Source organism: Alternaria infectoria, assembly GCF_024043175.1.
Source record: "Alternaria infectoria strain BMP 0036 chromosome Unknown scaffold_5, whole genome shotgun sequence".
Taxonomy (NCBI): domain Eukaryota; kingdom Fungi; phylum Ascomycota; class Dothideomycetes; order Pleosporales; family Pleosporaceae; genus Alternaria; species Alternaria infectoria.
The window spans coordinates 1701401-1729288 of record NW_026250694.1 but is presented as its reverse complement, the minus strand read 5'-3'; the positions used below and the strand labels follow the sequence as shown (position 1 = coordinate 1729288).

The 27888-nt window shown below is 54.1% G+C and overlaps 9 protein-coding genes across 9 annotated transcripts; 4 read left to right on the top strand and 5 right to left on the bottom strand.

The window, feature by feature from the left end:
• Nucleotides 1-90: 90 nt before the first annotated feature.
• J4E92_004219 (uncharacterized protein) lies at nt 91-954 on the top strand (the record flags this gene model as incomplete). Its single annotated transcript, XM_051495610.1, has 2 exons — nt 91-404; nt 459-954. The coding sequence occupies 2 exons, from the start codon at nt 91-93 to the stop codon at nt 952-954; spliced, it is 810 nt and encodes a 269-aa protein (XP_051354629.1).
• Nucleotides 955-4272: 3318 nt separating this feature from the next.
• J4E92_004218 (uncharacterized protein) lies at nt 4273-4600 on the bottom strand (the record flags this gene model as incomplete). The annotated part of the gene is made up of 2 exons (XM_051495609.1): nt 4273-4487; nt 4573-4600. The coding sequence occupies 2 exons, from the start codon at nt 4598-4600 to the stop codon at nt 4273-4275; spliced, it is 243 nt and encodes an 80-aa protein (XP_051354628.1).
• Nucleotides 4601-5649: 1049 nt separating this feature from the next.
• J4E92_004217 (uncharacterized protein) lies at nt 5650-8632 on the bottom strand (the record flags this gene model as incomplete). The annotated part of the gene is made up of 3 exons (XM_051495608.1): nt 5650-5870; nt 5919-6200; nt 6250-8632. 3 exons carry the CDS (start codon nt 8630-8632, stop codon nt 5650-5652), a joined length of 2886 nt encoding a protein of 961 aa, XP_051354627.1.
• A 2073-nt stretch (nt 8633-10705) lies between these two features.
• On the top strand, nt 10706-11571 carry J4E92_004216 (uncharacterized protein; the record flags this gene model as incomplete). The annotated part of the gene is made up of 2 exons (XM_051495607.1): nt 10706-10711; nt 10948-11571. The coding sequence occupies 2 exons, from the start codon at nt 10706-10708 to the stop codon at nt 11569-11571; spliced, it is 630 nt and encodes a 209-aa protein (XP_051354626.1).
• A 306-nt stretch (nt 11572-11877) lies between these two features.
• On the bottom strand, nt 11878-12372 carry UBC1_2 (Ubiquitin-conjugating enzyme E2 1; the record flags this gene model as incomplete). The annotated part of the gene is made up of 2 exons (XM_051495606.1): nt 11878-12340; nt 12365-12372. 2 exons carry the CDS (start codon nt 12370-12372, stop codon nt 11878-11880), a joined length of 471 nt encoding a protein of 156 aa, XP_051354625.1.
• Nucleotides 12373-13567: 1195 nt separating this feature from the next.
• J4E92_004214 (uncharacterized protein) lies at nt 13568-14403 on the bottom strand (the record flags this gene model as incomplete). Its single annotated transcript, XM_051495605.1, has 2 exons — nt 13568-14370; nt 14400-14403. The coding sequence occupies 2 exons, from the start codon at nt 14401-14403 to the stop codon at nt 13568-13570; spliced, it is 807 nt and encodes a 268-aa protein (XP_051354624.1).
• An 820-nt stretch (nt 14404-15223) lies between these two features.
• Nucleotides 15224-16558, top strand: FEN1 (Elongation of fatty acids protein 2; the record flags this gene model as incomplete). The annotated part of the gene is made up of 4 exons (XM_051495604.1): nt 15224-15322; nt 15372-15376; nt 15426-15987; nt 16037-16558. 4 exons carry the CDS (start codon nt 15224-15226, stop codon nt 16556-16558), a joined length of 1188 nt encoding a protein of 395 aa, XP_051354623.1.
• A 4683-nt stretch (nt 16559-21241) lies between these two features.
• Nucleotides 21242-22670, bottom strand: J4E92_004212 (uncharacterized protein; the record flags this gene model as incomplete). Its single annotated transcript, XM_051495603.1, has 2 exons — nt 21242-22033; nt 22083-22670. The coding sequence occupies 2 exons, from the start codon at nt 22668-22670 to the stop codon at nt 21242-21244; spliced, it is 1380 nt and encodes a 459-aa protein (XP_051354622.1).
• A 3393-nt stretch (nt 22671-26063) lies between these two features.
• On the top strand, nt 26064-27176 carry J4E92_004211 (uncharacterized protein; the record flags this gene model as incomplete). Its single annotated transcript, XM_051495602.1, has 2 exons — nt 26064-26476; nt 26630-27176. 2 exons carry the CDS (start codon nt 26064-26066, stop codon nt 27174-27176), a joined length of 960 nt encoding a protein of 319 aa, XP_051354621.1.
• Between the last annotated feature and the right edge of the window lie 712 nt (nt 27177-27888).

Below are 27888 nucleotides of genomic sequence, written 5' to 3'. Positions count from 1 at the left end.
TGCATGGACGATGACTGACTACGACGGCACGACACAGTAAGTCAGCCCTACGACTCCGCACATGAGCCAATCTAATCAGCGTTACACAGCATGTCGGAAGAGACCCACGATGCCGCTATTCGCGGCCCTGTAGCGATCCGCGCTGCGATCCTCGTCTCCGGCGTCGTCGGTTGGATGCTAACCGTCACCTTCTGCTTCTGCATGTCAGACTACGATGCGATCATGGCAACGCCGACCGGTCTGCCCGTGGCCCAGATCTTCTTCAACGCCGGTGGCAAAACAGGTGGAACCATCATGTGGTTCTTCGTCATGTTGGTCCAGTTCTTCACCGGCTGCTCTGCCATGTTGGCAAATGCTAGAATGGCTTGGGCCTTTTCCCGCGACGCAGCCTTTCCATTCTCGGGGTGAGTTTCCGCTTCCAGTCGGCGCTAGTATTGAGGGGTGCTGACTTTGCATAGTTTCTGGAGCAAGATCAATTCCTACACGCACACTCCGGTCAATGCGGTGTGGCTTGTTGTGCTGTTCTGCAGCTGCCTCGACCTAATCGGCATTGGAAGCACTCTTACCATTACGGCTATCTTCAACATCACCGCCCCGGCCTTGGACATTAGTTACATCGCAGTCATCATTGCACACCGATGGTACGAGAACACTGTCACTTTCCACCCTGGACCATACACGATGGGCAGATGGAGCAAGCCGGTCAATGCAATTGCAGTGACATGGGTCATCTTCATCAGTGTTGTGTTGTTCTTCCCGACTGTCAAGCCAGTCAGGGCCGACAACATGAACTACGCTATCTGTGTGGCAGCCTTCATTGGCCTGTTTAGCACCGTTTGGTGGTATGCGGGTGCAAGGAAGAAGTACACCGGCCCGCGCACAAGCGACACCATCGACATGCTTCCACCGGAGGATCCAGAGGACATCCTCAGCGACTACGACAACAATGTTTAGTGCGCAGCTCCGCATCGCACTCGCCTATCCCTATTCGAGAGCGCATGGCCGCCTCGAACATCACGACTTTAACGACCTCAGACCCCTTGAGGGTAACATTCACAAACGGGTTTCCATTTCCAGGAGTTTTACGGTGGCGGGCATCTTTTGTTTCGGCGTTGGTCGACATTTGGGTTTCATTTTCTTTCATCATTTTCTTTCGAACAAACGGAGTCACCACCTAGAAGGGAAGAGAGATCAAGGGTCACTCCCATTCACTTGCGCAAGATACCTATAGATCGGATGATACCCCCCAAGCAGCCAGCCACACGCGTACTCGATAGCAAAACTACGCCAATGTCCTTATTATTTAGCGCAATATACTCCATCAACATTACAATCATCTACTTTCAGTAATTTCCCCCATCTTCCTCGGTTCGCATGGTCACTACGTGGGTGTCAATGGTCACAGGTTTGCCTCTGCTACTAGCGTTGCAGCTTCATGCAATGCAGGTCATATTTGGTCCGCCCATCCGCGATTAGTCGCACACCACCAATAGCAATAAATGCACCATCTTTTGCTTTTTCGGCTTTTCTTGAATGGATTGATCGGTATTCAGAGGGCGTAGTTCGCCTGCTTACGTGACCCTGCACTGCAAGGACACTGTACATATGCAAGCTTAGCGGGATCGAGGCTGTCATCGGCAACTTCGCATTATGGCACCCCTTTGGATCCTTGGCCGGTCGGTTAGAATTACGGGAAGAATGCTATGCGGGAAGGTTGCTGAATGTGTGACAGGGCTACGAAGAGATCTGTGGCTACGACGCTGCAGGATCTGAGGTGGTGGAGCGACGTATACTCGTACGTTACACGGGCGTAATCTTATACGAGCAGTACAGAATCTGGAGCACTCATCTTGAATCGCGTGCATATACACATGATTGGTCCAGAAAGACATACTCGTTGCTCTACCGGAATCAGAGACCTCTACAACAAATGGTACCACAACGCATTCATCCCGCTAACCAGCGAACTCAGCCCACAGAAAACAACAAGTCCACCATAACCACTTCCATAGCCCCCAATTGCCTCGCCTTTCCAAGGCATTCCACCAACAAGCGCCTCACTCATCGGCCCAGCAACAATATTCCCAACTCCCCTAGCAAGACAAAACAGCGAGAATATGAGGATGATATCCACATGTCCCATCCCCCTCGACTCGCCCTTCTTCGCCATCTCCCTCATAACAGCCGACCACGCTGCTGGAAAGCCGCCTGAAAACAAGCCAAATAAGACGCAGAAGGTGTACAGAATGGCAATGTGTGTGGCCAAGCCCCAGAAAAGAAAGACAGAGAGAGTAGCGCCCGTAGCAGAGACCGCAATGCAGACCCGGGAATTGAATCGATCGGTCATGTACCCCATGATGATAAGACCGACCATAGCAGACACATTGAGTAACATGAGTGAGGCCGTAGATTGCCAATCTGATGCACCGAACACCTCGCGGGTGAATGACGGGAGGTAAATACCAGGGAGATAGTACCCCGCGCCCTGAACGAAATTAGCAACTTGATGCAACAAGAAAGATCTCGAGCAGATGAGCTTCCAGTTCCAAAACCTCTTCTCCCCAGTACCGACGTTCGTCACTGGAAGTCTCGGTCTAACGAACCACGCCAACGGCATACCCACTCCAAACATTACACCAGCCAAAACACGCATCGTACTCGGGTATCCCACCTGCTTCAGCAACGCGTTGATCAAAAGAGGCAGAACCAACCCCCCACACCCACCACCCGCACCAATAACCCCAAACGCCAACCCTCTCCTCTTTTCGAACCACTGTTCTGCGAAGACCAACAGCGGACAAAACGCTACACTGCCACTCACACCCTGCAGCACACCCTGCGTAATCACAAGCTGGCTTGTGCTCGTACAAAACGAACTAGCCACGTTCGACACAACACAACCGAGCAGACCCGTCATCGCCATCCAGCGTGCGTAGACTGGTTTCCGGCGCGCGAGATACAGAACGGGGGGGAGGAAGATGAGGATGAGAGATTGGTTTAGGACGCCGATTACGGCGGCGAAGGAGGAGGAGGAGGAGGAGGAGGATTGGGAGTTGGAGTTGGAGGTGGAGGCAAAGGGGGCGTGTGTGGTGTAGTGGGATTGGAAGCGGCCGTAGGAGAAGGATTGGCCTGTGGGGTGGTGAGTTTGTGTTAGGTAGAGGTGTGTTAGAGAGTAGAATGGGGAGTGGTTGAGGGATGTTGAGAGGGGACGGACCGATGGTTAGGAATTCGATGGCGAAGGCTGCGGCGAGGAAGAGCCAGGCGTGTGTTCCTTTGTCCATGGGTGGGAGGGTTGGGGGGAGTACGGAAGGGTTCTCATGGAGCTGTGAGATGTGTTTATCTCCGATGTCGTTTCGTGAGGGTAGGTCTTGGTCGTTTGGATTAGCAACAGTTGTTGGTGGTGTGGTTTCGATGGGATTGTTGGACATGTTCCCGGTTGCCAGTACGTGGACTAGATGTAAGGGGAGAATGTGATAGGTATCAATTAGCTATACTTGCTGATGTCCTAATGGATCCTGCTTTCAGAAGGCTGTTGTCCTAACAAGTAGTGTCCGCGTCGACTAAAAGTGAATATATCACTCCCGTATTTGCACTATACTACCTTATCCGCACACGCCTTGCGCCCACACGCCTTACGCCTACGATACCCCCCATCCCCAACCCCTCGCATGCGCCGTTTGGTCCACGCGCCCTACGCATCTGCAGGACGCCCTTGGCAACCACTCAATTCATCCGCGACACCTTCACACAACACATCACCCAACTCATCATCCAACACAACCAATTGCATATAAACTTGTATTGATGCATATCCAGGTCTACTCTGGAAGCCAATGGGGTATTCTAACTGTGTCGCAAACATGACTTATAAATCTCGATAGATGGCAAGATAGAAAAGGAAAATGTGGGTGTAAAGAATGAAGAGAACCTGACATGATGGAAGAAACTTTTAGTCCGTTATTCCCCTGTCGTCGATGGTTGTTCTGGCGTAAATGTCGTTGCGTTAATGATTATGTTTTGCGCTTGCGCAGTGTTTGCGAGGTGTGTCTTGTATCCTCTTTCTTTCTGCTTGCGCGTGGTGTGTGTTTTCTTGTGCGACGTTCTCAAAGCTTTGGACACGTCGTGTGCTGCGATGCCGTGTAAGGTGTCATGCATGGCACGTTGTCCCTCGGTAGGCCACGACGCTGTCTTCTCTCTGTTGGTCCGACCAGATAGGTGTCCATCCACCGTCGTCGACCCGTAGGTACAGGAGCAGCTTCGTCCGAGGGGCGTCTATGACCGTCCAGTTCCCATACGGCTCAGTTCCTTTATCCGTATAGTGGAAGGCATCTTGCTGAAGCGCTTGCTACTTGAGGTGGTGGACGAGTTTGCCGAGGAAGGAGCCGAGGCATAGACGTACTCGCCGTCAACGTATTGCGCTTCGCTGATAAAGGTCGTGCGCTTCTCGCGACGTGTGTAACGCTGTTCGAGGCGGTAGAGCTCGAGGCCTGGATTGGGTTCTTGTTAGTCTACTGTCGCAGATGTGAAGGTTCGGGGCTAAGGTAAGATGGGACGAAGCGAGGTAAGACATACGAGCTTGCATCTTCTCAATGAGACCCATTGTGTATTGTGTGAAGTTTGTTGTGCCGCGCGCCGAGAGATATTGTGTTTGTGTCTGTGTCGAAGAAGGAATACCAAGGAGAGGCGGATCGTAGATACGGCACGGTTGTGATGTCGCAATGTGTTCGCCGGCTAGTTCCCTGCTGCGCTGTTGCAGATGCCGTATCGGATTGAGGTCGGACCAGGTACTCGAATTATGTTATAATAATGCGCTTCACGTCTGTAAGATTGGTGCTCAGATTATGCGAGGGTAGATAGCGGGTAAACGAGTGTAGAGATGCGGCGCGGGAGGGGAACGATGTGATGAAAAAGGAACGGATGGCTGGTAAAAGACGGGATCAACGACTACGGTACGCGAGTTCCAAGAGGAAGGAGGGCCTTCCCTCGGATAGGTTGTTGGGGCGGGACAGTTGCTAGGCGTTCCAGGTTTCATGCGCGGGCAGTTCTCGAATCCCAAGTTGCATGATTTGGGGTTAGTAGAGCCGAAAGCCAAAACATACCAGGCCTAGAAAAGCCATCGTGTCCGTGTCGCGGAATCGTGAGTCGTGGACCGCTTTCGCCATTGCGCGGCTTGCTTGCATCGATATTCTTTATTGCGGGGTGTAGCGGCTTACTTGCTTGACAGCTGGGCAATCTGTAAGCATTGCCGTCGCGGAAATCTCTCCGAAGGCTTCAACACCCTGGATTTCCCAGAGTTCGCATCCAAAGTTCCCGGTCCTCGAGTCAGGGTCTCACGTGGTAATCAGGGGTCTTGGGCGAGACCCCAGAACGTGCCGGCGCCACCGCCTTGGCAACCGACGCTCGTCCCAGGGGCGCATTGCTAATCGTTATGCAGCACAATTCATCCGCCGGGTAGCAATCGGCATGGCCGATCACAGAACAGAAGCGTTTCTTTTCGTAGGACAACGAGAACCACCATGACATAGGATCTGATTGCTTCTCCAAAACTTGATGCCCAAAAAATTCCGGGATCGCCATGCCGCATACCGTAGATCTATAGCCTCACCATGCTCCGTGCTCCATTACAGTTGAAATTGTCCGACCATGACCTCATGCGATTACTCGAGACTCCGGGACCGTGCCATCGACCACAGCAATCGCGCCAACATTGCCTGCGTCTGCGGATCCGTTCAACAACGAAATGACAGAGATGACATCCGAAGGCTCGAGCAGATGCCAGCTGGCCAGCGTCTGCTTCGAGCTGGCACCAACCGTGACCGAGAAGACGTGATCAGTGGGCAGTTTGGACTGGCGCAGCGATCGGAACATGTCTGATGATGTTAGCGGGTGGAAAGCGCAGCCACAAGTGCAACACATACCTTCATCCGTGAAGTCGTCGCCCATGCAAAGAACAAACTCAGGCGCATTGCCGCTACCTTCGCCGTAGTTCTCTACAAGCGTCTTCGCGATCTCGCCCTTGTTCACGAACCTCGGGCGAACTTCAAGATTGGCTTTACCCGTCATGACCTCGACGTCGTGCTTCTTTGCGACAGTCCTCTCGAGATGCTTCTGGCACTCCCGCGCCTGGAATGCACCGTATTCGGGATCCGCTCTCCGGTAGTGCCATGTCAGGGCAATCTTCTTGCGTTCGATGAATGAGCCTGATCATCTGTTAGTAATAGGTAGTTTGATGACAGTATAATAGCTCACCTTGAGTCCTCTCAGTGTAGTGCTGGAATACGTCAATGACCTCCTGCTGCCAGCTCATGTCGGTCGTCTCGGTGAGATTGTGCCATTCCTGACTGCGTGGATGCCTCATAAAGCTGCCATGCTCAGCACTCAGACCCAGCTCGGGAATGTGGCCCATCCATTCGTCCAGGAAAGCCTGATCTCTGCCGCTGATGATCCAGACGGCATTTGCAGGGTCCGCTGCTAGGGTCTTGAGGGTCCGGATGACACGATCGGATGGAATAGCTGCTTGTGGATCTTTGACAATGGGTGTCAGAGTACCATCGTAGTCGAACATGAAGAGTCGCTTCTTGGCTTCACGGTACTGGAAGAGTAGTTTAGCCCGGTCAAGTGCTGGCGTAGCGAACGCTTGATCGAAAGCTGACAAATTCGTCATCAATCGCTTCAGGTAGTTGTTCGACCAAGCCTGGACATTGTTTTGCACAACATGATTGTAGAGTTGGGCGTGAGTCTCGGCACGAACTTCGGCACTCTGGTTCAGAGCGTCATTGATCGCATCGGCAACTCCGCCCATGTCCCAGGGATTGATGTGGCTTGCGCTGTGTAAGGAACTCGCTGTACCAGAGAACTCCGAAAGAATGAGCGGTCCATGGTTATCCTTTTGGCAAATGATGTATTCCATACTTGTCGTGTTCATACCATCTCGCACGCTAGTGATGAGGCCGATGTCTGCAAGTCGAAGCAGAGCAAAGTATTCCTCCCGGGAAAGGTACTGTGGGAAATGACGGACCGGGGTGAAATCGAGGGTTCCGTAGGTGCCGTTGATTTTGGCCGCAAGGTCCGAGATCTTGTTGACCACCTTTTCCTGTGCGCCATCACTTCTATCGGTATGGACTCCGCTAGGACTTGTGACCTGGATGAGGACTACTTTGCCTACCCACTCAGGATACTTCTGAAGGAAGAGCTGGAACGCCTGAAGCTTCTGAACCACTCCGCGAACCGCATCTAGCCTGTCACGACCAACAATGAGCTTCTTGCCAGCATACATCTCGCGGATGTCTTTGAGTTTATGTTCAATTTCCGGGTCGCCAAAAGCCTGTCGCTGTGTGGAGACTGCGTTAATTCCGATGGGGAACACGTCGACTGCTACATGCGCGCCGTATGCATCGACTCCAGTGGAAGACGAATCAAAACCCAGTATCCTAGTACAGCAAGACGAAAAGTGCCGCGAGTAGCTGTATGACTGGAACCCGATCATGTTGGCACCCAACACGCCCTCCAGGATCTCTTTCCGTCTGCTCAGGCAGCGGTAGAACTCGCTACTTGGGAAAGGGATGTGCAGGTAGAAGCCAATGTAGATGTTGGGTAGACGTTGGCGAAGGAGACTTGGCAAGAGCATCAGGTAGAAATCGTGTACCATGACGATGTCGCCTGGCTTATAGACCTCGAGGATCCTGTCTGCGAAAAGCTTGTTCATGCGGTAGTAATCGGCCCACGATTTCCGGGCAGCGCGCCCATCAGCTGGCTCATTCTGCTTGTAGTGGAACAGGGTGTAGAGCTCGTGCTCGGCATATGTCCTCCAATGGCTCTGGTTCTTCAGGATGTATTCATCTTTGCCATCATCTACCTCGTCGACAAGCCACACTGGCACAATCCTGCCTCCGTGATCGCGTTCGAGCTGTTTATCCAATCGTGCTCGATCGTCTGGGCCTATCCTGAAGCTGTTTGGAGCTTGAGGTACTTGTGTCGGTTTCTTTGGATCGACGGGAATCGGCGCGGCAGCCTTGTTCATGGGCGCTTGCGTAGCTGTGACGGATGCTGTCTTTGCGTGCGCGATCTCGCCAGTCCAGCCCACGAGCACGTGGTTCCACGGAGAAGAGCTAGAAGCCAGGTAAGAGAAGGAGTCGAAAAGGGCCGAGGTTCCGCGTCGCGGGTTCAGTTCCCAGTCGTTGCCCTGTGAGTAACCAATTGAATAGGGTATGGCAAAGGTCGCACTGATAACGCGACCGCTGAGGTTTAAACCAGGGTGTGCGGCGCGAGGATCTACGTCTGCAAGATCGTGCTTGGCATCCGGGTCGGGTACCTCGCTCGTTTTGCTCTTGACGTCTCCATCAGTTTGTGCGCCGGCTGCCTGTTCAGTCTGAGTGCTAGCCTGGCCCTCCTTTTGCTGGCCAGAGAAGTATGAGTTGGCGCTCCATTGGGGGCCTGGTGTGGCAGTCTCGGGATTGAAGGGGAGGTTGCTCGTCTTCTCGGTGGTGGACTCGTCGAAGTAGGCAGTTTTGCCGGAGAGATGTACGCCGGGTGTGACAGGCACGTTGGTAATTGCAGGGTTTAGCGCGGGATGTGTGCTGTCTTGGGAGTCGAGCGGAGGCCTCTGGGGCTTCTCATCTGTGGGAGGGGCCATGGTGGATGTAAGCGTAGGCGGTGCTCTGCATGGAACTGTCAGGTACTTGTAGGCGGAAGGATGAGAGGTGGGAGGATAATAGGTGAGAAATATGCCGAGCAATGGACAGGCAGTGCAATGTTTACGTGCATGCAGTGGTGAGGCGCGACTAAAAATAATTATGAAATGTGAATTACCTGGTGCTTGAGTCGCTGTCTTGGACGAGTCTCACAGGAAAGAGCTCCGCAATGGGTCTGGGCTGGGGCTGTCACGGAACGAGGGGAATTTAGGAGTGTCAAACGAAGGGTGGTGTGAGTGGAAATCAGGTAGAAGACACCACGTGTGTCGAGAAGCTCACAGAAGGTCGACGAGTGTAATGAGGGAAGAAAAGCTGGCCGTGGTGGGATGGTTCAACGCCCCACTAACATAGCTGTGACGTTGGAACCGACCAGCTCGGGCCTTACTGTCTCTGCTGCAAGCAAGGCATCGCACCATTACCGACTCCTCGCGCCTGCACGCGCTCCGCTCGCTGACCGCTCTGCGAAGTTTTGTTGGGCGTGTCAATATGATGTCAGGCAGCTTTCATATCGGACGAGGGTGTGGGCCGGCGCAAGTGCTGCAAGTGGACCGACGGAGACGCCTTGGGGCCTCTGCAGTGCCTGTGGGGTATTGGGGGCAGTCTGGCCGCTTTCACAGATGTCCTCCGTATAGCATGGGACATGGCAGACGCAGGGCTAGCAATAAACGTGTCCAACGGCCGGGTGCATACGAGGGCGACTGGTAATGCAGCATGCCCGCGGGAGTGCCTGGCATCCTCCGCCGTCGAGTCGACGGCCCAAAGCGGACTAGATGCTTGGCATGGTGCACGCGAAGATGCATGCAGAAGATTCGTGTAGAGTGAGCACAACCACCACCTTGCCGCATTGCGAGTCGTCGTTATCTCCCCGGGCCTAATGCAACTCTCGCGCACCCGGCTGATATGTCGCGCCCATAATCGCTTCAATCCGTCCATTGCGCTATGGCAGCACTTTGTGCAAGCCAGTCCGTCAACACCCCGCGACCGGCGCCAGCTTTCTACTGCGACGGAAGCTGCACAAGATGGCGCGAATTCAAGTAGCAAGGGTGATAACACTCAGGCTCGCGATGCCCAAGCTAGCGAAGTAGTCACCGAAAATGCGGCAGAACCGCCGAATGCAGAGGCAAAGCAATTGCCCGTGAGGAGAATGACCACGGTCAAAGGGCGCTGGCTGTCCAGCAAGGTCGAGGTTTCGATCGCTAAAAACAAACACCTGAAGCGGACAATGCCTGCTCCCTCGAACGTCGAGTACCAAGATCAGCTGGTGACTGCCAGAGACGCGTTCGCAAAATCACAAGACTACGAGGGCGTAGTTGTGCGGCCCATCGTGGTCGGGAAGGTCAGAGAAAGCGCGCTTCCATGGTGTGTGAACATGGAGGGAGAGCCAACAATGACAGGCATGGATCGGTACATCCCCAATCGACCCTCACTCGTAATGCCATGCTAAGTCGAGATGCAGTCTGCATTCAGAAATCGAGAGATTCTACAAATACACACAACCCGATCGATACGAAACGGCCGCGCGGAAGCACCTCATCGAACAGGTGCAGAGACAGGTTAAACAGTTCCTTCCAAAATACAACATCGAAGTGTTTGGCTCTGAACGGACTGGCATAGCCATGCCTCTGTCCGACATAGACTTCAGGCTGGTATTAAAGTCGCAACCGTCAGACCCCGCGCAGGTGCCAAAATTCCCGCCAGATACGAAAGAGCGTAAGAAGGGAACACGTCTTCTGAGTAAGTTATATTGGACGGTATTCAATAAGAACGGAGCATACCTACTGGCCGCGATTCGTCACGCGCGCTATCCTCTCGTCGCCGCGCAGGACCGCAAATCGGGCTTGGATGTGCAGGTTGTGCTCTCGAACGATACATCCATCTCGAGGGTGACGATGCAGGAGTACATGGAAAAGATACCTTACCTGCGAGAGCTGTACTGGGTAGTCAAGACCATGTTCGATACACGCGGCTTGTCAGACGTATTCCGCGGCGGTTTTGGCTCCTACTCGCTCTTCATGATGGTCGTCGCCAGCATAAAGCATGCACCAAAGCCACCGAAAGACTCTGCGCGTGCCCTTCTCCACTTCCTCGACTTCTGGGGCAACTTCGACACGACCAAGCACGGTGTGTCTATCGAACCAGCTTACCTCTTCGACAAGACGAAGCACCCTGTCCTTACGGATACGCAGAGGGCTCAGCTACAGGTATGAACCCACCCATCTTCCTCTCTACATCTCCCATCATGCTAACCACCACACAGAGCGGAGAAGCCAAACCCCTCCCCTCGTACATGCTCTCCCTCCGCGACCCCGCCGACGAAACCAACGACCTCGGCCGCAAAGGCATAGCCATCAAGCACGTCCAAGCCACCCTCCGCGACCTCCACAAGAACCTCCTCCTCGACGTGAAATTCAACAAGCGAGCCTCCATACTCTGTCCTCTCGTAGGCACATCCTACATGCTGCAACTCGAACGTCGCAAGAAACTGCAAAACTACGGTCGCGAGTGGGTGGAGAGGGAACAAAAGGACCTTGCTCAATTGGCAAAGGAGGTTAGAGAGGGTGGATGGCAAAGTGTAGTAGACGCAGTAGACGAAGAGGTGCTGAAGGATTCTGTGGAAGAGGATGTGGAGGAGAATACGCTGAAGATGATGGAAGAGGAAGAGGCTAGGCTGCGAGTAGCCAAGGAAGAGCGGGATAGGGAGTGGAAGAGGCTGGCCGAGGAGAAGACTCGGCGGTTGAAGGATGAAGCGCAGAATACGTCGATACTAGACCATAGTGATACCATGTCGTCGATCTTGGGTATGGGTATGCCTGCAGTAGAGGATCCGCAGACAAGTAAAGATGGTGTAGACGGACAAGGCGACGAGGCGAAGAACGCCTAGTCGCTTACCAATGTTGTAAAATATCATCACATGCAATCTTCACAGTAATCACAAACAAGCACGCAACTCAAGTCGAACATCAGTGAAGAAATCGAGCCTGTTGTGGTAAGAGTGATAATAGCCAGATGCTATGAACCCCAGTCCAGCATGCATGCCGTAGTACAAGTGTAAAAACCCCCATCAGTCACTACCCATGAAAGTCTGCCCCGAACCATCATCCTAGCCTCCCTTTCGCAGATGCTAACGACAAAAGACACGCTCTCCGCCGCACCCAGTCTTGACGCTCCTTTGTTGCGCTTCGAGAGCCTAGATGGCGTACTTTCGGGTCCACTCGCGCGCCGTCGATTCGTAGCGGGACCGGTCGGTCTTGTAGACGTGTGCGATCTCGGGGACGAGCGGGTCGTCGGGGTTTGGGTCTGTCAGCATCGAGCAGATACTCAGCAGCACTGTGTTTTTGTCAGTATGTATTCTACTCGACATAGGGGACTCGGGTAACGCACCCTTTGAGATAGTAAGAGCAGGGCTCCATTGGTCTCGCAGAATGTCCAAGCAGATGCTGCCGTTGGAGTTGATGTTGGGGTGGTAGATGCGGGTGGTGAAGTTGACCTTCGGGGGCTTGAAGGGGTAGTCGGTTGGGAAGTGGATTGCTAGGAAGAAGACACCGCCGGAATATGGTGAGTCGCCGGGACCCATGATGGTTGCTTGCCAGTGGAACTGCGTGTTGTTAGTGTCATGTCCAGTGTGGTTCTTCGTTCGCCCAGCCGCGTGGCTGTCTTGCAGAAGAGTGACGTACCAGATCATCTCCGATGGGGCCAGCTGAACAGGAAGAGGGAGGGTCACTAGGGGTATCATGTCAGTAAAATGTCCTTCTCGTCATGTTCTCGCAGGGCTACGGTGTCGCGGCTTTGCTTGAGGGCCCCGCATGCGGTCGTGGCCGTGCAAGCAAAACAGCGAGCCTCGCCGCCAGCCACGAGGGCCGGGAGATAGGTCACGTACCGGCCGAGATCGGTCAACTCCTTGTTGATGCGCTTGAGAGCCATGGCTGCGGTGTGTGTGTGTGGTGTGTGGAGTGGTGGTGACGGGTATTGCGGGTGTCGGGTCGAGCGAGTTGGTGTTGAAGAGTTGAAGTGGGATGTCTGCGCAGGCAAGGCGGTTAGTTAGCGGCGGGGATCCAAAGAAAGCAAGTGCGGCGTGTCAGCGCGGGAACCTCATCCGCCACTCTTTAACTCACTCACCTCTGACTCTATGTGAGGACAAAGACGGTCACGCTGTACGAGCACGATGTTCTGCACGATGGGGCTGCAGCAGGGGCGTTTGTATTTATCATGTGTGAGGAGCCAACCGCACGAGGCGAGACAAGCTGACCGCCCAACTGTTGCTGCCCACATTTCCACCGAGCGTTTCTACCCCAACAACCGCGCTGGGTGGCAACCTATCGAAGCCTGGAGAAGATGCCTCAAGGCTGACATGGACATTCACGCTGCTTCTGACCTCACTTAGTCACCACGCATTGGGCGGTAGCGAGGCCTTTACTCGGGTGGCGAACGGCACTGTGGATACGAGCAATCAGATGTGATACTTGCCGCGTTCGAGGCAAGAGTCGCCGGGTTTGATATGCATTTACTTCTAAATAAACATTGCCTGCATGCGTACCACCGCTAGGCGCCTACAGCTGACATGTTGCCTGTGATTGGGTGCGCATCTACGTATTCTTGTTGGTAGTACAGCAACAACCCGAGTATATTTCACCACTAGCAGAATGCTTGTAGACCTGTGATTGCACGACCGAGGATCAAAGCTGATGCAGGTTAGTAAGAGTCGAGACACGTTTCGATGGTACTCACAGTGGATGTCGCTTTGGCCCTCGTATGTCTGCGTCACAAACAAGTTGGCGACATGTCTTCCGATCCCGTACTCGTCGGATACTGCGTTTCCGCCAAACACTTCTTGCAGTCTGCTCACAGTCAGTACATGTCGAACAAGCGCTTGGTGCTACTTACGTTCGCGCGTTGATCAAAGCCCGGTCACAGTTCTGTCTCTTGATCATAGAGATCATCTCAGGTGCAGCTTTGCCCTCGTCCTTGAGCCTTCCGACTTGGTGGGCGGCCAGGATACCGTATGCAGCATCCGTCGTCGCGTCAGCTAGCTTCTTCTGCACAAGCTGGTACTTGGCAATCGGGTTGTTCTTGAATTGTTTTCTCTCGAGGGCGTACTCTCGGGTCCTTGCGATGCAGTCCTCGAGAGCACCGATAGTACCCCAGGCGATGCCATATCTGGCCGAGTTGAGACAGCTGAAGGGTCCCTTCAAACCCTCAACCTCTGGAAACATGTTTGCTTCGGACACGGGACAGTCATCAAGCTGGATCATGCCGGTAATGGACGCCCGCAGACCGTTCTTGTGCTTGATTGGCGGGGTCTCGAGAGTACCCGGTGGACATTGGTCGCGCTCAATGACAAAGCCACGGATCTTGCCAGTCTCGTGCAGCTTCGCCCAGACAAGGAGAACATCGGCAATGGGCGAGTTTGTGATCCACGTCTTTGATCCAGACAGTGAGTAGTAGCCCTTCTTGGTCGGATGCGGCTTAGCAGTCGTCTCCAGAGAGCCTGGATCGGATCCGTGGTTTGGCTCAGTCAGACCAAAGCAGCCCAGCAGTTGGCCCTTGGCCATCTTGGGTAGGAGGCGCTCCTTCAGTTCTTCAGATCCAAACTCCTCGATACCGCCCATGGCCAGTGAGCTTTGGACCGAGTAGCCGGAACGATATCCAGAATCGACTCTCTCCACAGCTCTGGTGATCAGACCTGCGGCGACACTGCTGACTCCGGCACACTCATAGCCCTGAATGCTTGCACCAAGTAGTCCTAATTCGCCCATTTCCGTGATGATCTTCCTATCAAAGTCCTCATTGCGGTATGCATCTGTAACACGTCAGCTAGCTCTAGACTCCCCACAACGGTATATGTACCTAGCACTCTCGGGAGCATGCGCTCTTGGCAATACGACTCTGCTGTCTCCGAGATGGCCTGCTCTTCCTCTGTGAACAAGTTGCTTGTGTTCAATGGATCTTGCCAGTCAAACTTGACGGGAGCATGTAGGTACCGCTTGCCGAGGGCCGCAGACCGGAGTGGGGTGCGCAATTGCCTGGTGGCATGTCTGTAGGTTGGTCGCAGCATTTTGGAGTCGTTATCAGGAATGTGGAAAGTGTCTCAGCTACACAAAAGTGACAGTTATACCCGGGTTCTCACGAGAATCTGCGTAATTGGATGAAGTTGGCCTCGGAAGTCCCACCGTTGAAAGAACCGCGGCAGGCGGTTCGGAAGCACTCCGCGGTGGCAAGAAAGCTAGCATCATCACTCTATCCACGCGGCAATTGAAGGATTTGGCGGGATCACGAGTTGCAGATAGCAGATCCGAGATGCACCGCCTGGAATGCATGCAGAGCCTCACTAAGCGATGACAGGCAAATGTGGGGTAGCAATGCCAAGAAATGTAGACCGTGATTGCGCGCGGTGAGACGCGAACGCGTCGTGACGATCGTTGGCGTCACTTTCTCCAGCCACCACGCAGTCGCCTACGCTTCTACACACAACGCTCTGGGCCAACAGCACCTCAAACCTCTCTGATTAATACAACTGCAAGAGGAATCCAGTCGCCATGGGTATCAAACACTTGTACCAGCTCATTGAGGAGCATGCGCCAGAGGCAGTCAAGAAGGGCGAGATCAAGAACCAGTTTGGACGCAAAGTCGCCATAGTACGTCTGCTATCGTCTCACCTACACGGTCAATCACTAACATACTCAGGATGCGTATGCATATTCTAACCCCTCTATGACTCTCCAATCTAATACTGTGTAGATCTATGAGCATCTACAGTTTCCTCATCGCAGTCCGCTCCGATGGCCAGCAGCTCATGAGCGAGACGGGCGAAACCACTTCACATCTCATGGGTCTCTTCTACCGCACCATGCGCATGGTAGACAACGGCATCAAGCCCCTGTATGTCTTCGATGGCGCTCCACCCAAGCTCAAGTCCGGCGAGCTCGCAAAACGTTTCCAGCGCAAGACAGAGGCACATGCGGCGGCTGAGGAGGCGAAGGAGACGGGTACAGCAGAGGACGTTGAGAAGTTCTCGCGGCGGACGGTCAGAGTCACGAGGGAGCACAACGAGGAGTGCCAGCGCTTGCTCAAGCTCATGGGCATTCCCTACATCGTCGCACCGACCGAGGCTGAAGCTCAGTGTGCTACGTTGGCGAGAGGAGGCAAGGTGTACGCCGCTGCTTCAGAGGACATGGACACGCTTACTTTCGATTCACCCATCCTGCTGCGACACTTGACCTTCAGCGAGCAGCGCAAAGAGCCAATTCTGGAAATCCACCTGGACAAGGTGCTTGAAGGCCTGAATATGGAGCGGAAGCAGGTACGAATAGACCACTACCTCAAACGTGTCATATACTAACCACTGTCAGTTCATCGACCTCTGTATCCTCCTCGGCTGCGATTACCTCGACCCCATCAAAGGCATTGGTCCAAGCACCGCCCTCAAGCTCATCCGCGAGCACACGGACCTCGAAGGCGTCGTCGAACACATCAAGTCCCAATCCTCCAAGAAGCTCACCATCCCCGACGACTGGCCGTTCGCCGATGCGCGCCTCCTCTTCCTCGAGCCCGACGTGCGCCCCGCCGACGACCCAGAATGCGACTTCAAGTGGGAAGCCCCAGATGTAGAAGGCCTCGTCAAGTTCCTGGTCGAAGAGAAGCACTTCAACGAGGACAGGGTGCGCAACGGAGCAGCCAAGCTACAGAAGAACATGAAGACTGCGCAGCAGAGCAGGCTAGAGGGCTTCTTCAAGCCGATTGAGAAGACTGCTGAGGAGAAGGCTAGTCTCAAGCGCAAGGCAGAGGAGAAGCTCGAGGAAAAGAAGAAGAAGCAAAAGGCTGATGCGAAGGCGAAGAAGCAGGCCAAGGCTAAGCCGAGGACTGCTGGTTAGAGAGATGATGTGAGATGGGGAGGGAGCATCGGGGTTCGCGCGAAAAGGGCGTTTATGGGATAGCGATACCGGTGGGCTTACGGCGTTTTCAAGGCATACCATACGCATATGGTTCGTTGTACCATGTCTACGTCATGGTGTCTCGACATGTAGCTTCGTTCTATATGAAAGCAAAGGAATTTAACAATATTGTCACATACACAATTCCCAATCCGCCTGACTGAGTGCTTTCCTTTCTTTTGGCCTGATACCTACTTCGTACAGCGTATCCAGGTTCATGGCTAGGTATGCAGCTCAGCATGGTGTTGGGAATCTATTCTCGCCTCGTCTTATACTGTTTTAACATCTGCAAGCCTATAGTTTACTTCGATTCTCCAAAGGAACATTCAATGAGCCCAATTCAACTGATCGACGAATATTCTATCGAGACGGAGAGGTATCAACGATCTAAAGAGTGCTGTGTCCACATCTGCGAAATCCCTAAATCGATTACACCACTTCAATCTTTCCAAAACTGACCGCAAGCATGCGCAACACGTTGTCAACAGATCCAATCACAAAACTTCTCATCACGATATCCAGAACCATAGATTCCGCCGACTTTCAGCAACTTTACCTCTGACATCACTCCCCAATACCGGCCATCCTATTCTTACTACTACTACACATCACACCAAACCTACAACCATCACCATCGTCATCGCAAGACGGAATGCAAGTAACCCGGCGAACCAAACTCTATATCTACAACGTCTCCTACCAAACTATCACAACACGCTAACCTAGCGGCGCAACTGCCCGGGCAAGAGCGACTAGCAATCTCATCACTCATCAGAAAATCACATTACATTCGATGCTCTTTGTGCCAAAGATTGAGATAGCAAATACCACCCCTTTTCATCCGAGCAAAGTCAACACAGCATAAACCCGTAACAATACCCCCCCTCCCACGGAACCATCCATCCATCCATCCACGCATCCTCGTAACGAGTCACGCCCGTCACGAAACACGCTTCCTGAAACGATAAAGGGACGGGCGAACGACAACGCGGAACTTACCTGCCACCTGCCATGACATGGCCGCATCCATCCAGGGTCCAGCGATCCAGCACTTACCTGTCCTTGTTCATCCGGCTTATCCCACCACCGCCGCTGTAGGAGCCACGCATGCGCACGCACTACCACATCCAACCTAGACTCAGCTAACAGTCGTTGAACCGGGCAAATGAACCACTCAACCTTAATCCCTCCCTTACAACCTTCCAAGCAACGTTGGTTTGGTTCGAAATAAGCGGGGAAACTTCGGTACCAGGTTATTTTCTCAAGGTACCATCAAAACATTGAAAGGCGAAACGAGGCGTGGGGGCTAGAATGTTTAGGTGGGGGATGGTTACGTTCTGACGCTGGCGTTGGGGTTGGCGTGGATGTGACATGACATCTGACTGACTGACTGACGGATGGATAAACGGATGGATAGAGCAGAAAAGAGTTCACGCCAGTGCTGTTTGCAGCGGCCGCGCCAGCGTTGACACATCCACGGATGCCTGCTTCTGCGCTATTGACGGATGCATCCGCGTTAGAGTAGTTCATAGTTGCGTTTTGTTAAGGGAGTAGACTGGTCGGTCGGCTGGCCTGCCTGATGTTGTTCGGTTGCAACGTGAGCCGCGGAGAGTTTTTGGGAGAACAGGTTTTTGGTTTGATCTTTGTTCATTTGGTGTGCAATGTCCACGGGTAGGTAGGTATGAAAGATGTTCATGAACTACATTGCGCTAGCACAGAATGAGCCAATTTCTATCCCGCCATCTACTCCTCCCTCACAATCAGATAAAGAATGCATCAAACGTAACCAACCCAGCACATCAGCGATGCCTCTCCCACGGAGAACCCACGGCAGGTATAGCGCAAGCCGAACGCAACCCTAACGAACCGACTAGCCCCGAAAAATCGCGCCACGTTATCGCGCCACTTAGAGTTTCCAAGGGTCCAGGGTCTTGCACGACAGCGTCGTTGGTGGTTTGGTCGAAAGGCAAGAACATGTTGGTTGATTGATCGACACAATGCGCGAACGCGGGTCCCGGACGAACTTCCCCACAGACAACGTTTCAGTTGCTGCATGCTGCAAATGTGTGGATCTACACCGGCCGGTGAATATACTCGCGTGGCATGTACATTAGCACTTATCATGTGAAATGATGCGTGTTTTTGGGACGCTGGAAAAGGGAAGGTTTGCTGTGCGGTAGGCATGTTTCAAGGGTCCTTGGACAGGCTTTTTACTGCTTTGGGATGTGGGTATCTTGGGTATCTATTCATGTTCGCGGGTTTACTCATCGTTGTGTGTATTGCGTCCAGGGTTATTACACAAGTCAGGCGAGTTGCTCAACGGGGTAATAGGTCGTCGATCCGGCGAGAGTTGCGTGGTTGCTGATGACAAGGGAAAGCGAGGTTGGGTTCTCATCCCTGCTGCTGCTCTTGCTGCTGCTTCGAACTCGTAGCACCAATGCGCATCATACCCAGTACGCTACTTTGAGACTGGTGCGCTAGCTTCAGCGGCGAATAGCGAGACTCTGGGAGGCGGCGGCCGGCTTTGATGCTGTCTAGAACCCTGTTCAACGTGTCAGTCAGTCAATATCCTAAACATTGTCTTGACAGAGGGCATGTATATGTTGTGCATAAACCCAATCACATGCGCAATCGCGTGTGAAACAGCCGGACAAGCTGTGACGGACGGGAGATGCGCAAGCCCAAAGGCTTACTTTGCTGGCGACTTACCATTCCGCATTGATGAACTTGACAGCCTTGCCACCTGTGCGAGTAATCTCCTTCTGCATCTTGCTGGCTGCTAGGCCGCCGCCTGCACCACCCCCACTGCCAATGCAGTTTACTCGACCAAGTATGACGTGCGTTACGGTTCGGCGGCCGAGAGATATCGAATGGCTAGCGCCATGGGCAGCGCAGAGCTGCTTGAGCTTGTGGTCTGAGACTAGAGGGGCGGTGGAGCCGTTGAGGTAGAAACAGAGGCCGGTGAAGATCTGCTTTTCGGAAGGTTTTGACGAGGCTGAGGAGACGTCGCTCTGGGGATGCGTGTCTGAGTCGGTTCCCACGTCTGAGGGCGCATGCTTAGAGACAGTCGCGGTATCGTTATCTTTCTCCTGTGATGGCTTTCTGCTGCCCGCCTTGCTGGCAGCCCATACCTCGGCCAGGCTCTTCTGTCCACCGGTCCTCAGGCCCTTTGCGCCCTTCTCCCAGCTGCCATTGTCCTTGCGGCCATCCTTGCCAAAGTCCTCACTCCCTGCACCCACCGTATCCGCGACTCTCTTGCCACCGCCCCTGCCAGCCTTGAATTGCTCGCCCAGCTTGAGGCTCCGTGAGGCGCGCCATGAGGTGGAGCCTCCGAGGCGGTTCTCCGCGCGCTGATGGCCGGTACTGGAGCTGTTCCAGGGGTCGAAGAAGGTGCGTCTGGGGGGTGCGGCGGCGACGGGGGACGTCAGACGCGGACGCGTCGCGGATGAGGCTGCTTCAGGCGCGTCTGACGCGTGCGCAGGTGACGGGCGGTCGGCATGGCGGGCGTCGTCAGAAGTCGGGTCCGCGTTCGGGATGCGTGTTGCCATATCGGGTGCTGATCTTGCGTCGACGGTTAGCTTCGGGGCCCTTCCAAGCCGGGGGGATGTGATGCGAGTGCATTCTCGCCTGCCCGCCGAAAATGCACGTGAAGGATTCCACGTCCTGTCCAGCGTCCACTGGCGTTGCAACGGGCACCCGAACCCGGGCTGCATGCGGCAAGGCGTGGCGGGGGCGACTTACCCTGTTGTTGTTGTGCGTGCAGACGCATGTGGGAACAGCTGCGGGCTCAGTGGGCAGTGTGATTAAAAACAAAGTTTACGTCCGCCAGGGTCCTGAGTCGAGTTCCATTGATTTTGCAAAACAAACTTTGCTAATCCCATGCTGCGACGTCTACGCGAGGGCAAGGCAATCCTTTGCGTGAAACCATGAGGTTCAATACGGAAGGTCAGCAACGGCAGCCTCGTTCCTGCGCCGCCTCGCTCCTCACCTGAGGGCAAGGCCGCCAATAACACGAATGCGATACATGCGCCATGCTCAAACAAGCTGATTGTGATGTGTGTGTATTATCCATTACTCGTCCATGTCTGAGATGACACAATTACACTAAGTATCTCGGATATCGATGCGTGTTCCGCAGCAACGCAGTCGCGTGCCTTTTCGTATGTACAGCCGAAGAAAAGAAACATGCTTCCAAAAACAATTCGTTGTAGTACGCCATTTGCCATGCACCCTGTTTCCTGAACGCCATGCTTTATCCGTCATAGATCACATGAACTGAATGTACTAACATGAAAATAGAAATTTTGACCCGCGAAGGTATTGCTTCTGACAACGCCCGCTAAGAAAGGTCATACAACTGACGGCGGCAGCGAGACGTCGGGACATCTTCGCAATGCCGGAAAAGAAAACAATGGGGTACTTTAATAAAACGACTCGGAACGCCTGCATGCTTTTACGGCGATGGCAGGTCTCCATGTTGTCTAGGCATCGCGTTGCCCATCGGTCCGAATAGCGCGGTATGAGCCGTGGAGTCGTGAGCGCATGTGAACATACTACGTTGACTCGTGGTGATATGAGTCGTCGTGAGGTCGTAAAGGCCGTCGTGAACAGCTGCTCCGCCGTCTACGCGTGGGCGTGGGTGCTCTTGCTGACCGAGGCCTCGTATATCGCGCGGTGCTTCTTCATCTCGTCGGCGTCGAATGCCAGAGCATCGCTGCCCTTTCTGCTAGCCAATGACGCCGAGCTGCCGTTGCCGAACTTGAGGCTGGCGAGCGATCGGGCCTTTTTGAGCGACTTCTTTCCAGCATTCGCGCCTGTCTGGGGAATGTGGTCAGCGGCGGCCCGCTGATTGAATTGCGTTATCTCTTCGACTTCGGGCCGGGGCTTGACTCGCATGCGCTTGAACTCGCGAGTAATCCTCTCAAGCTTGCTGAGACCCTTGATGGACGGGGTGTAGCTGAGCATGGGCTCGGGCGACTGCTTCTCGTGCACGCTAGATTGTACGCTGGGCCGGCGCTCGGAACCAAAACTGACACCGGAGTCATGCTTCTTCTCTTTGCCAGGTCCGTTCATGTAGCGATCAAACGACTCTGGGCCGTGAGTAGCGATGCAGTCTTGAATCATGTTCTGCGCGACGCGAAGGTACTTGTCGACGATCCTCTGGACGGTGGGCCAGCCAGTCTGGTCTTCCGGGCGCTTGTCCCGGTTGATGAGAGGAAGTAAGACATCAGGTCCCCTCCTCTGCACCTGGCTGATCAGTTCGAAGAAGATCTGGCGTTCTTCTTTCAGAGCTTCGTGGTTCAGGAACTGCGAGGGGAGCTTGGTCTGGGCATGGACAGGAGGAAAGAGGGTGTTGAGGTAGCTAATGCAGTTGAGCTTGTTGAACTCCTCGTCAGAGAGATGGTTGATCATGATCTGCTTGATGTTAGTTGAGATCACGTGAGAAGGTAGATACATAACATACCCATCGGCGGAGCCCGACCCATAGCTGAGCGTAGTACGACTCAGCTTTCCGGTTCTTGCCTTCGAGGTTGTTGATCCAGAGTGCGATGCCAGGTGCCTTTTCAGCGACACGGGCCATGTCGGCGTCCCATGTGTCCCTGTGGACGTCAAGGGCCTCGAACGTGGTAGCCATCTCTCTGCGTCGTCGTGTCTCCAAATCCTTCAGGTAGTCGAGCGCAGTCAAAGCTTGGCTCCAGTCGACATCAGCTGGCTCGGGCATGAAGGTGCGGGTCACAAAGTTTACGATGAAGGCGGGTGGCAGTGCGCTGGTCCGTGTGGGTAACGCTTTGAGCTGGTTCATCAACGACGAGGTGAAGCTCATGGTCGCAGCTTCTGTGGTGTTCCATGCGAATGAGCTGGAAATTGGTGATGTGTTGCCAGACTTGGTGTAGTTCTTGGGGATGGGTTGGGCGCGGTCCACGCGGTTGAGCTCGTACATGGTCTTGAGGGGGATGTCGTAGCTGCCAGGGTACTGTAATACGTGTTCGAGAATGTATGCCATTGAGTTGTGGTTCTCGTCCGACGCGCTCCGGGAATGATTTGATGCCATTTTGAAGAGCACGTGAAAGGTGTGGCGTGTGGATGCGAAGGGTCCCGGCGATGGCGCAGCGCTAGAGTTGCGCGTATCGCAGAAAAGCAAAGAGCGGAATGCGATCCCCGAGAAGCGAAAGCGAGGTTAGAGTTGAGGGTGTTGACGAGGAGAAAAGGCGGCCCGGGGGAGATGGGCTAGCGGGCGGCGCGTGGGGTTTGGTGGGGTGGTCGTAGCTTTGACGAGAAGAAAGGAAGGCGCGACCGGAGAGGCAGGATATCAAGCACAGCAGACAGTGCGGACGTGCAGGCAGATAGTGATACGGCTCTGGTGAATCCACGTCGAGTCGCTCCAGGCAAGGTTGATGGTGGAATGTCCAGTGTGGTCGGCGTTGCAGTGTGCGACGGGGCAGGCGGTTATGAGCACGGTAAGCAAAAAAGAAGGACAAACACAGCGGTGCAGGGTCAAGTGGCAGTGGTGGTGTAGGACGGGGTTATGAGGAGCAGACGATCGCAGAGGGCTGGAACGGGCAGACGTCGGGTAGGTATACAGAAAGGGTTTTGCGTTTGCTCTAGTCAACGCTTCTTCTCATGATCCCTGAGCGAGGGCCCGTGATGGTCGCTTTCGCACTTGCATGAGTGGCGTCAGTGACAGGGGCTTCCAGCTTCCCCGAGAACCACGACCAAGACGGCCTAGCCATCTCACAGCAACGCCTTCCAGCTCGAGTGCGTCAGGCTTGCCGACCCCGCCCCGAGTCAGGCACAGCTGGCACAGTTGCTCCCAATCGTCGCCTCGCGCTATGCTCACAGTCGCGCTGGTACGACGTGCATCTCCGGCCGTCCCCTGAGGACCCTGAGACGTCACTCTCAGGGCGCCAGCAGCAGTACCATGGTCGAACCAAAACATGGAGAAGCACCAGAGCACAGGCTGATCCTGGCCGCAAAGGGTCCGCCGCTGTCGACATTCCGAGGTCTGCTCTGGTGGCTTCTGAATCGTGCTGCCTCTGCCCAACCGCACGCGAACTCTGCGCCGCCCTAACTCAATTCACCGACGATGCAGTCTCCACTTGGGACTCGACCGCATCATCCTGGGTGCCGATGCATGTCCCCTCGAGAGCACTTGGACCTTGCAGAATGCACATGCACATGCAACCCCATTTTCGATTCTTCCGCACTACCAATAAGGACGTCGCCGTAGCTGCAACTGTCAGTGGACAGGGTTGGGCCTGCATCGGCATTTTGACCTCGCAATGCAAAACCCAACCTTCAGGCACAGAAACATGGCAAAGTTGGATGTTCACGAACCTAACCCGAATCCTCATGATCCGCGTCATCTCGACAATATTGTGGCAATGTGTAGCGATGAGGATGCGGCGCGGCAGGCCCGTTGACGATGAAACCTCTGAACTTGGCTCTTGTAGCCTAGATTCACGACTCGTATCCTTGAGCTCGCACATTCGCAAACGCGATGTACCTTGCAGACTCGGAGCTGCAGCCATGCGAACTTATCACCGCTCACGGCCCCTGCCCCCGTTGTGCAAGCCTGCAGCCGAGTGGGGTGTTTGCAGCTCCGATAAAAGATTGCTCATATCACAAAAAAGCACCATAACAGCGCCTGCTATCGCATGTCAACAAACAACGCGACGCGCTTGACATGTCAAAATCTTGCTTCCGCACACTATGATTTAGGAGATGGGTGGAAATCTCGCCCGCTGCCGTCGGACAGATTCCGATGCATGTGATTGAGGCCCCTCGAGTATACCTAAGGTACCAACAGGTGTAGACTGCATGCTCATGGCCTTGGGCCGCGGTGCAGCAGCATGTACGCGTTCGAGATCGGACTCGTAAAGGTAACGCAAAGGATCGTCCTGACTCCTAGCAGTCTTGTGTACTAGCATCAGTGCTCCTCCTCGCTTGCAGACCACACACTGCGAGGCCGAGGGCAACCCCATCGTTACACGAGCCGAGATTACTCATTTCATCGATCGAAGCTGTGCGATCGTACTGCACATCGCCAGATTGACGAGCTGTTGGTCCCTTTGCGCTGACCTTTGACGCCATACCGTCTGACAATCTCCTCACAGGCCACTCAGCCGCGGGTACAAACGCCGGTGGTTCTCCTCAACAACCCACAGCCGCGCAGGAACAAACGCAGCTAGCACAACAATGCCAGGATGCATTTGTACGAATCGATAAAGACCGTTGAAAATAATCTCCGCGTCGATCTGCTCGCACCTGGGCAGACCGTGGCCAACATCCCCCGTTTAGTCTCCACACCTAACGTTGCAGTGTCTCATTCGTTGCGGCCCAAAATTGCTTCCCCTTTGGGAAGCAACACCATCGTTGCAACAACATTCATGCGCATTGAAGATCGACTTCACGCCGCCACGCACACGGGGGGCAGCTGAAGCAAACAGGGTGTGGAATTTCAAATCAGTCCCTTGCTATGGCCAGCCATGTTGTCATGCCTTCTCCTGGTGGCGTAGTCGGCCTCTGATCTGGAATCGAAGATGCAAGCCATTCTGGTGTTCTCAAGTTTGGTTCAACTACACGACTCTGCGATCATCTCATCAGGTTTCCTGCGGAGGTTTCCACTCTCGCTGTTCTCCGTGACACGGTCGTCGCGCGGACAGCTAGTGCGTAGTCGCCGAGGGAGGTACCACATCTCAGCTTCCTCATTAGCCCATGTGGCAACTTCAAACCTCCTGACATGACAGCTTGGAGATACTACTATAGCCAGGTACACTGCTGTATCATAGCATGCATAAGGTAGGGTTGACCTTACAGTACTCTCGGCCACGCCTCAGGTACTTCTTCGGGCAAGCCGGAAGGACACGTAACGGCGAGCTAGTGATCCTTGGATGGTGTTCGCGCAGCGACTGCACCGCCTCACGACCGCAGCCTCACCTTCGGAGATAGAAAATACTGCCAAGACCGATACAAAGGGCTGTGCTCCTGAGCATGGCACGCTAACCTAGGAAAAAGGTGAACAGCCTTAAGCCTACGTTAACGTTAGGTCACCTACTTTGCAAGGTTTTAGCTTAATGTAGCCTGCAGACCTGTTCGGTTTTTTCCTTGTATGAGGTGATGGCAGATACCGACGCCATCGCACCTCACGTGGCCTTCTAGATGCACAACCTCGGTGTGCTTGGCGGGCTGTCCCTGGTACCATTCTTTTAAGATGCACCAAGACCTCCATCAGAATGAACGGCGAACGCACACGGCGAGAGAGATTTGAAATAACATAGGAGGGATTGGGATTGGAATGTAAAATCTATGTGACATGTAGGGCGTGGTAGCGAAATCCTGCGGTGCAGCATGCAGGTTCATTGATGAGTCATCTCGCCCACGTATTTACAAAGTCAAAGCAACGCTGAACACCAACTATCAATCTGTCATTCCAGATACTTTGGCCATGGCGTCCTCCTCGCAGCTCGACTTCGTGACCGTGGATGTCTTCACCTCGCAGCCATACGGCGGAAATCCGCTGGCCATTGTGCGCATCCCGCCCGGCCGGACTCTAAGCCAGGAACAAAAGCAAACAATCGCGCGAGAGTTCAACCTATCGGAGACCACCTTCTTGCACGAACACGCGGATGGTGCGGCAGAGGACCAATGGACCGTCGACATCTTCATGACCTCGCGAGAACTGCCGTTCGCCGGACACCCTACCGTGGGCACGGCCTGCTATGTCTTGGAAAGAACGGCTCGGGAGCGTGGCGTCAGCAGCGGTGTCATAGGAGCGAGCTTCAACCTGAAAGCTGGGAGGGTCGGGTTGCGGTACGATTGCGGCAAGAAGACGGCGAAGGCTTCGATCCCTCATGACGTGTATGTTCCTGCATTTGACATTGTCCTCCTTCGGCCTGCCTAGAGTGTCTGCATCACGATGGTTAGTTCGGGCTGTTCCAGACCCACGGTCTGAGAGCGATTCGGCGACCTGAGGTGCTGCAGGTGTGTATACATCTAAGCTAACCAATGCAGTCATATCCACAATAAGAGGTACACCAAGGACGACTTGTTCGCTCTCCAGCCGCAATTGGCTGAAGCCCATCGGCAAGGCAAAGTTAAAGTCAAAGATGAACATGCCATAGTCTCGATAGTCAAAGGCATGACATTTGTTCTGGTCGAACTGGAATCTGAAGAGGCACTGAGCATGGTGTCGCTAGCTGGCCAGTCTCTCTCCGTCGAGGGCCTGGATCAGGGCTGGGACGAGACATTCATTGGGACATATTTCTTTGTTCGGGCGGGAACGAGCGACCATGGCGTGACGAAGCTAAGGACGAGGATGATCGAGGGTCCGTTGGAAGATCCAGCTACCGGTAGCGCCGCCAGCGATTTGGCCGCATATTTGTCGCAGACAGCAGGAGAGGCATCCAAGACGTTCAAGTACGAGATCGTTCAGGGCGTAGAGATGGGGAGACGAAGCGAGATTTTCATCGAGGTCGAGATGAACGAGGACAAGAGTGTTGCGCAGCTCTTCTTGGAAGGCAGCGCAGTACAGGTCATGGAGGGGCGGTTGACTGTCTAGGTCTGTCGTATTTGCGATGGTTCTCGGTCGAGAGTAGGTTCCCGTGTGGTCATCGTAGGCGTTGCAAAGGTTGAGAGTGGCCCGTATGGCATAGTCATCGCAGCAATAGTAAATGCGATGGGTGGCAGAGAGAGTACGACATCGCGCACCAATGGATCGCTATGAGTATGGAAGACCACAGACACGAAAGAAGGCGTATGTACAGTCGATACCGATGGACCTGCTTGAGTTTGTTAACACCAAGGACACGCCGACCGCCTGGGTGTCTAGATGATTATGGTAGAGCCTGGGAGTTGACTGTATGGAAGTATGGAAGACGACAGTTCCGACAAAACATATGTGTAGTCGCCTGTGAACCTGCCTGGACTTGTCAACATAGAGGAGACCCCGACTGCCTCGTACTTCTTCGCTGAAGGCCACGCAGTACGCACGATAGTGGGGTGGCTGATCATCTGGAATGGAGAACAGTACTATCTGTCTTGAAGAGCTGTTCGGGTTCTCATGATCGTCATGAAGCTGTGCGTTGACGGTCGTGATGATTGTAGTCGGATTTGGGAGTTGACCATCTGAGGTATCGAAGTTGATACATTCGAAAGAACGCGCGTGTATAGTCGCCGCTCGTAAGCCTCCTTGTGACAGTTGAGATGAAGTAGGACCGAAGGGTGTCGCGACAACTCCTCGAAGATGGCGCGGTACAATTCATGGAAGAGAC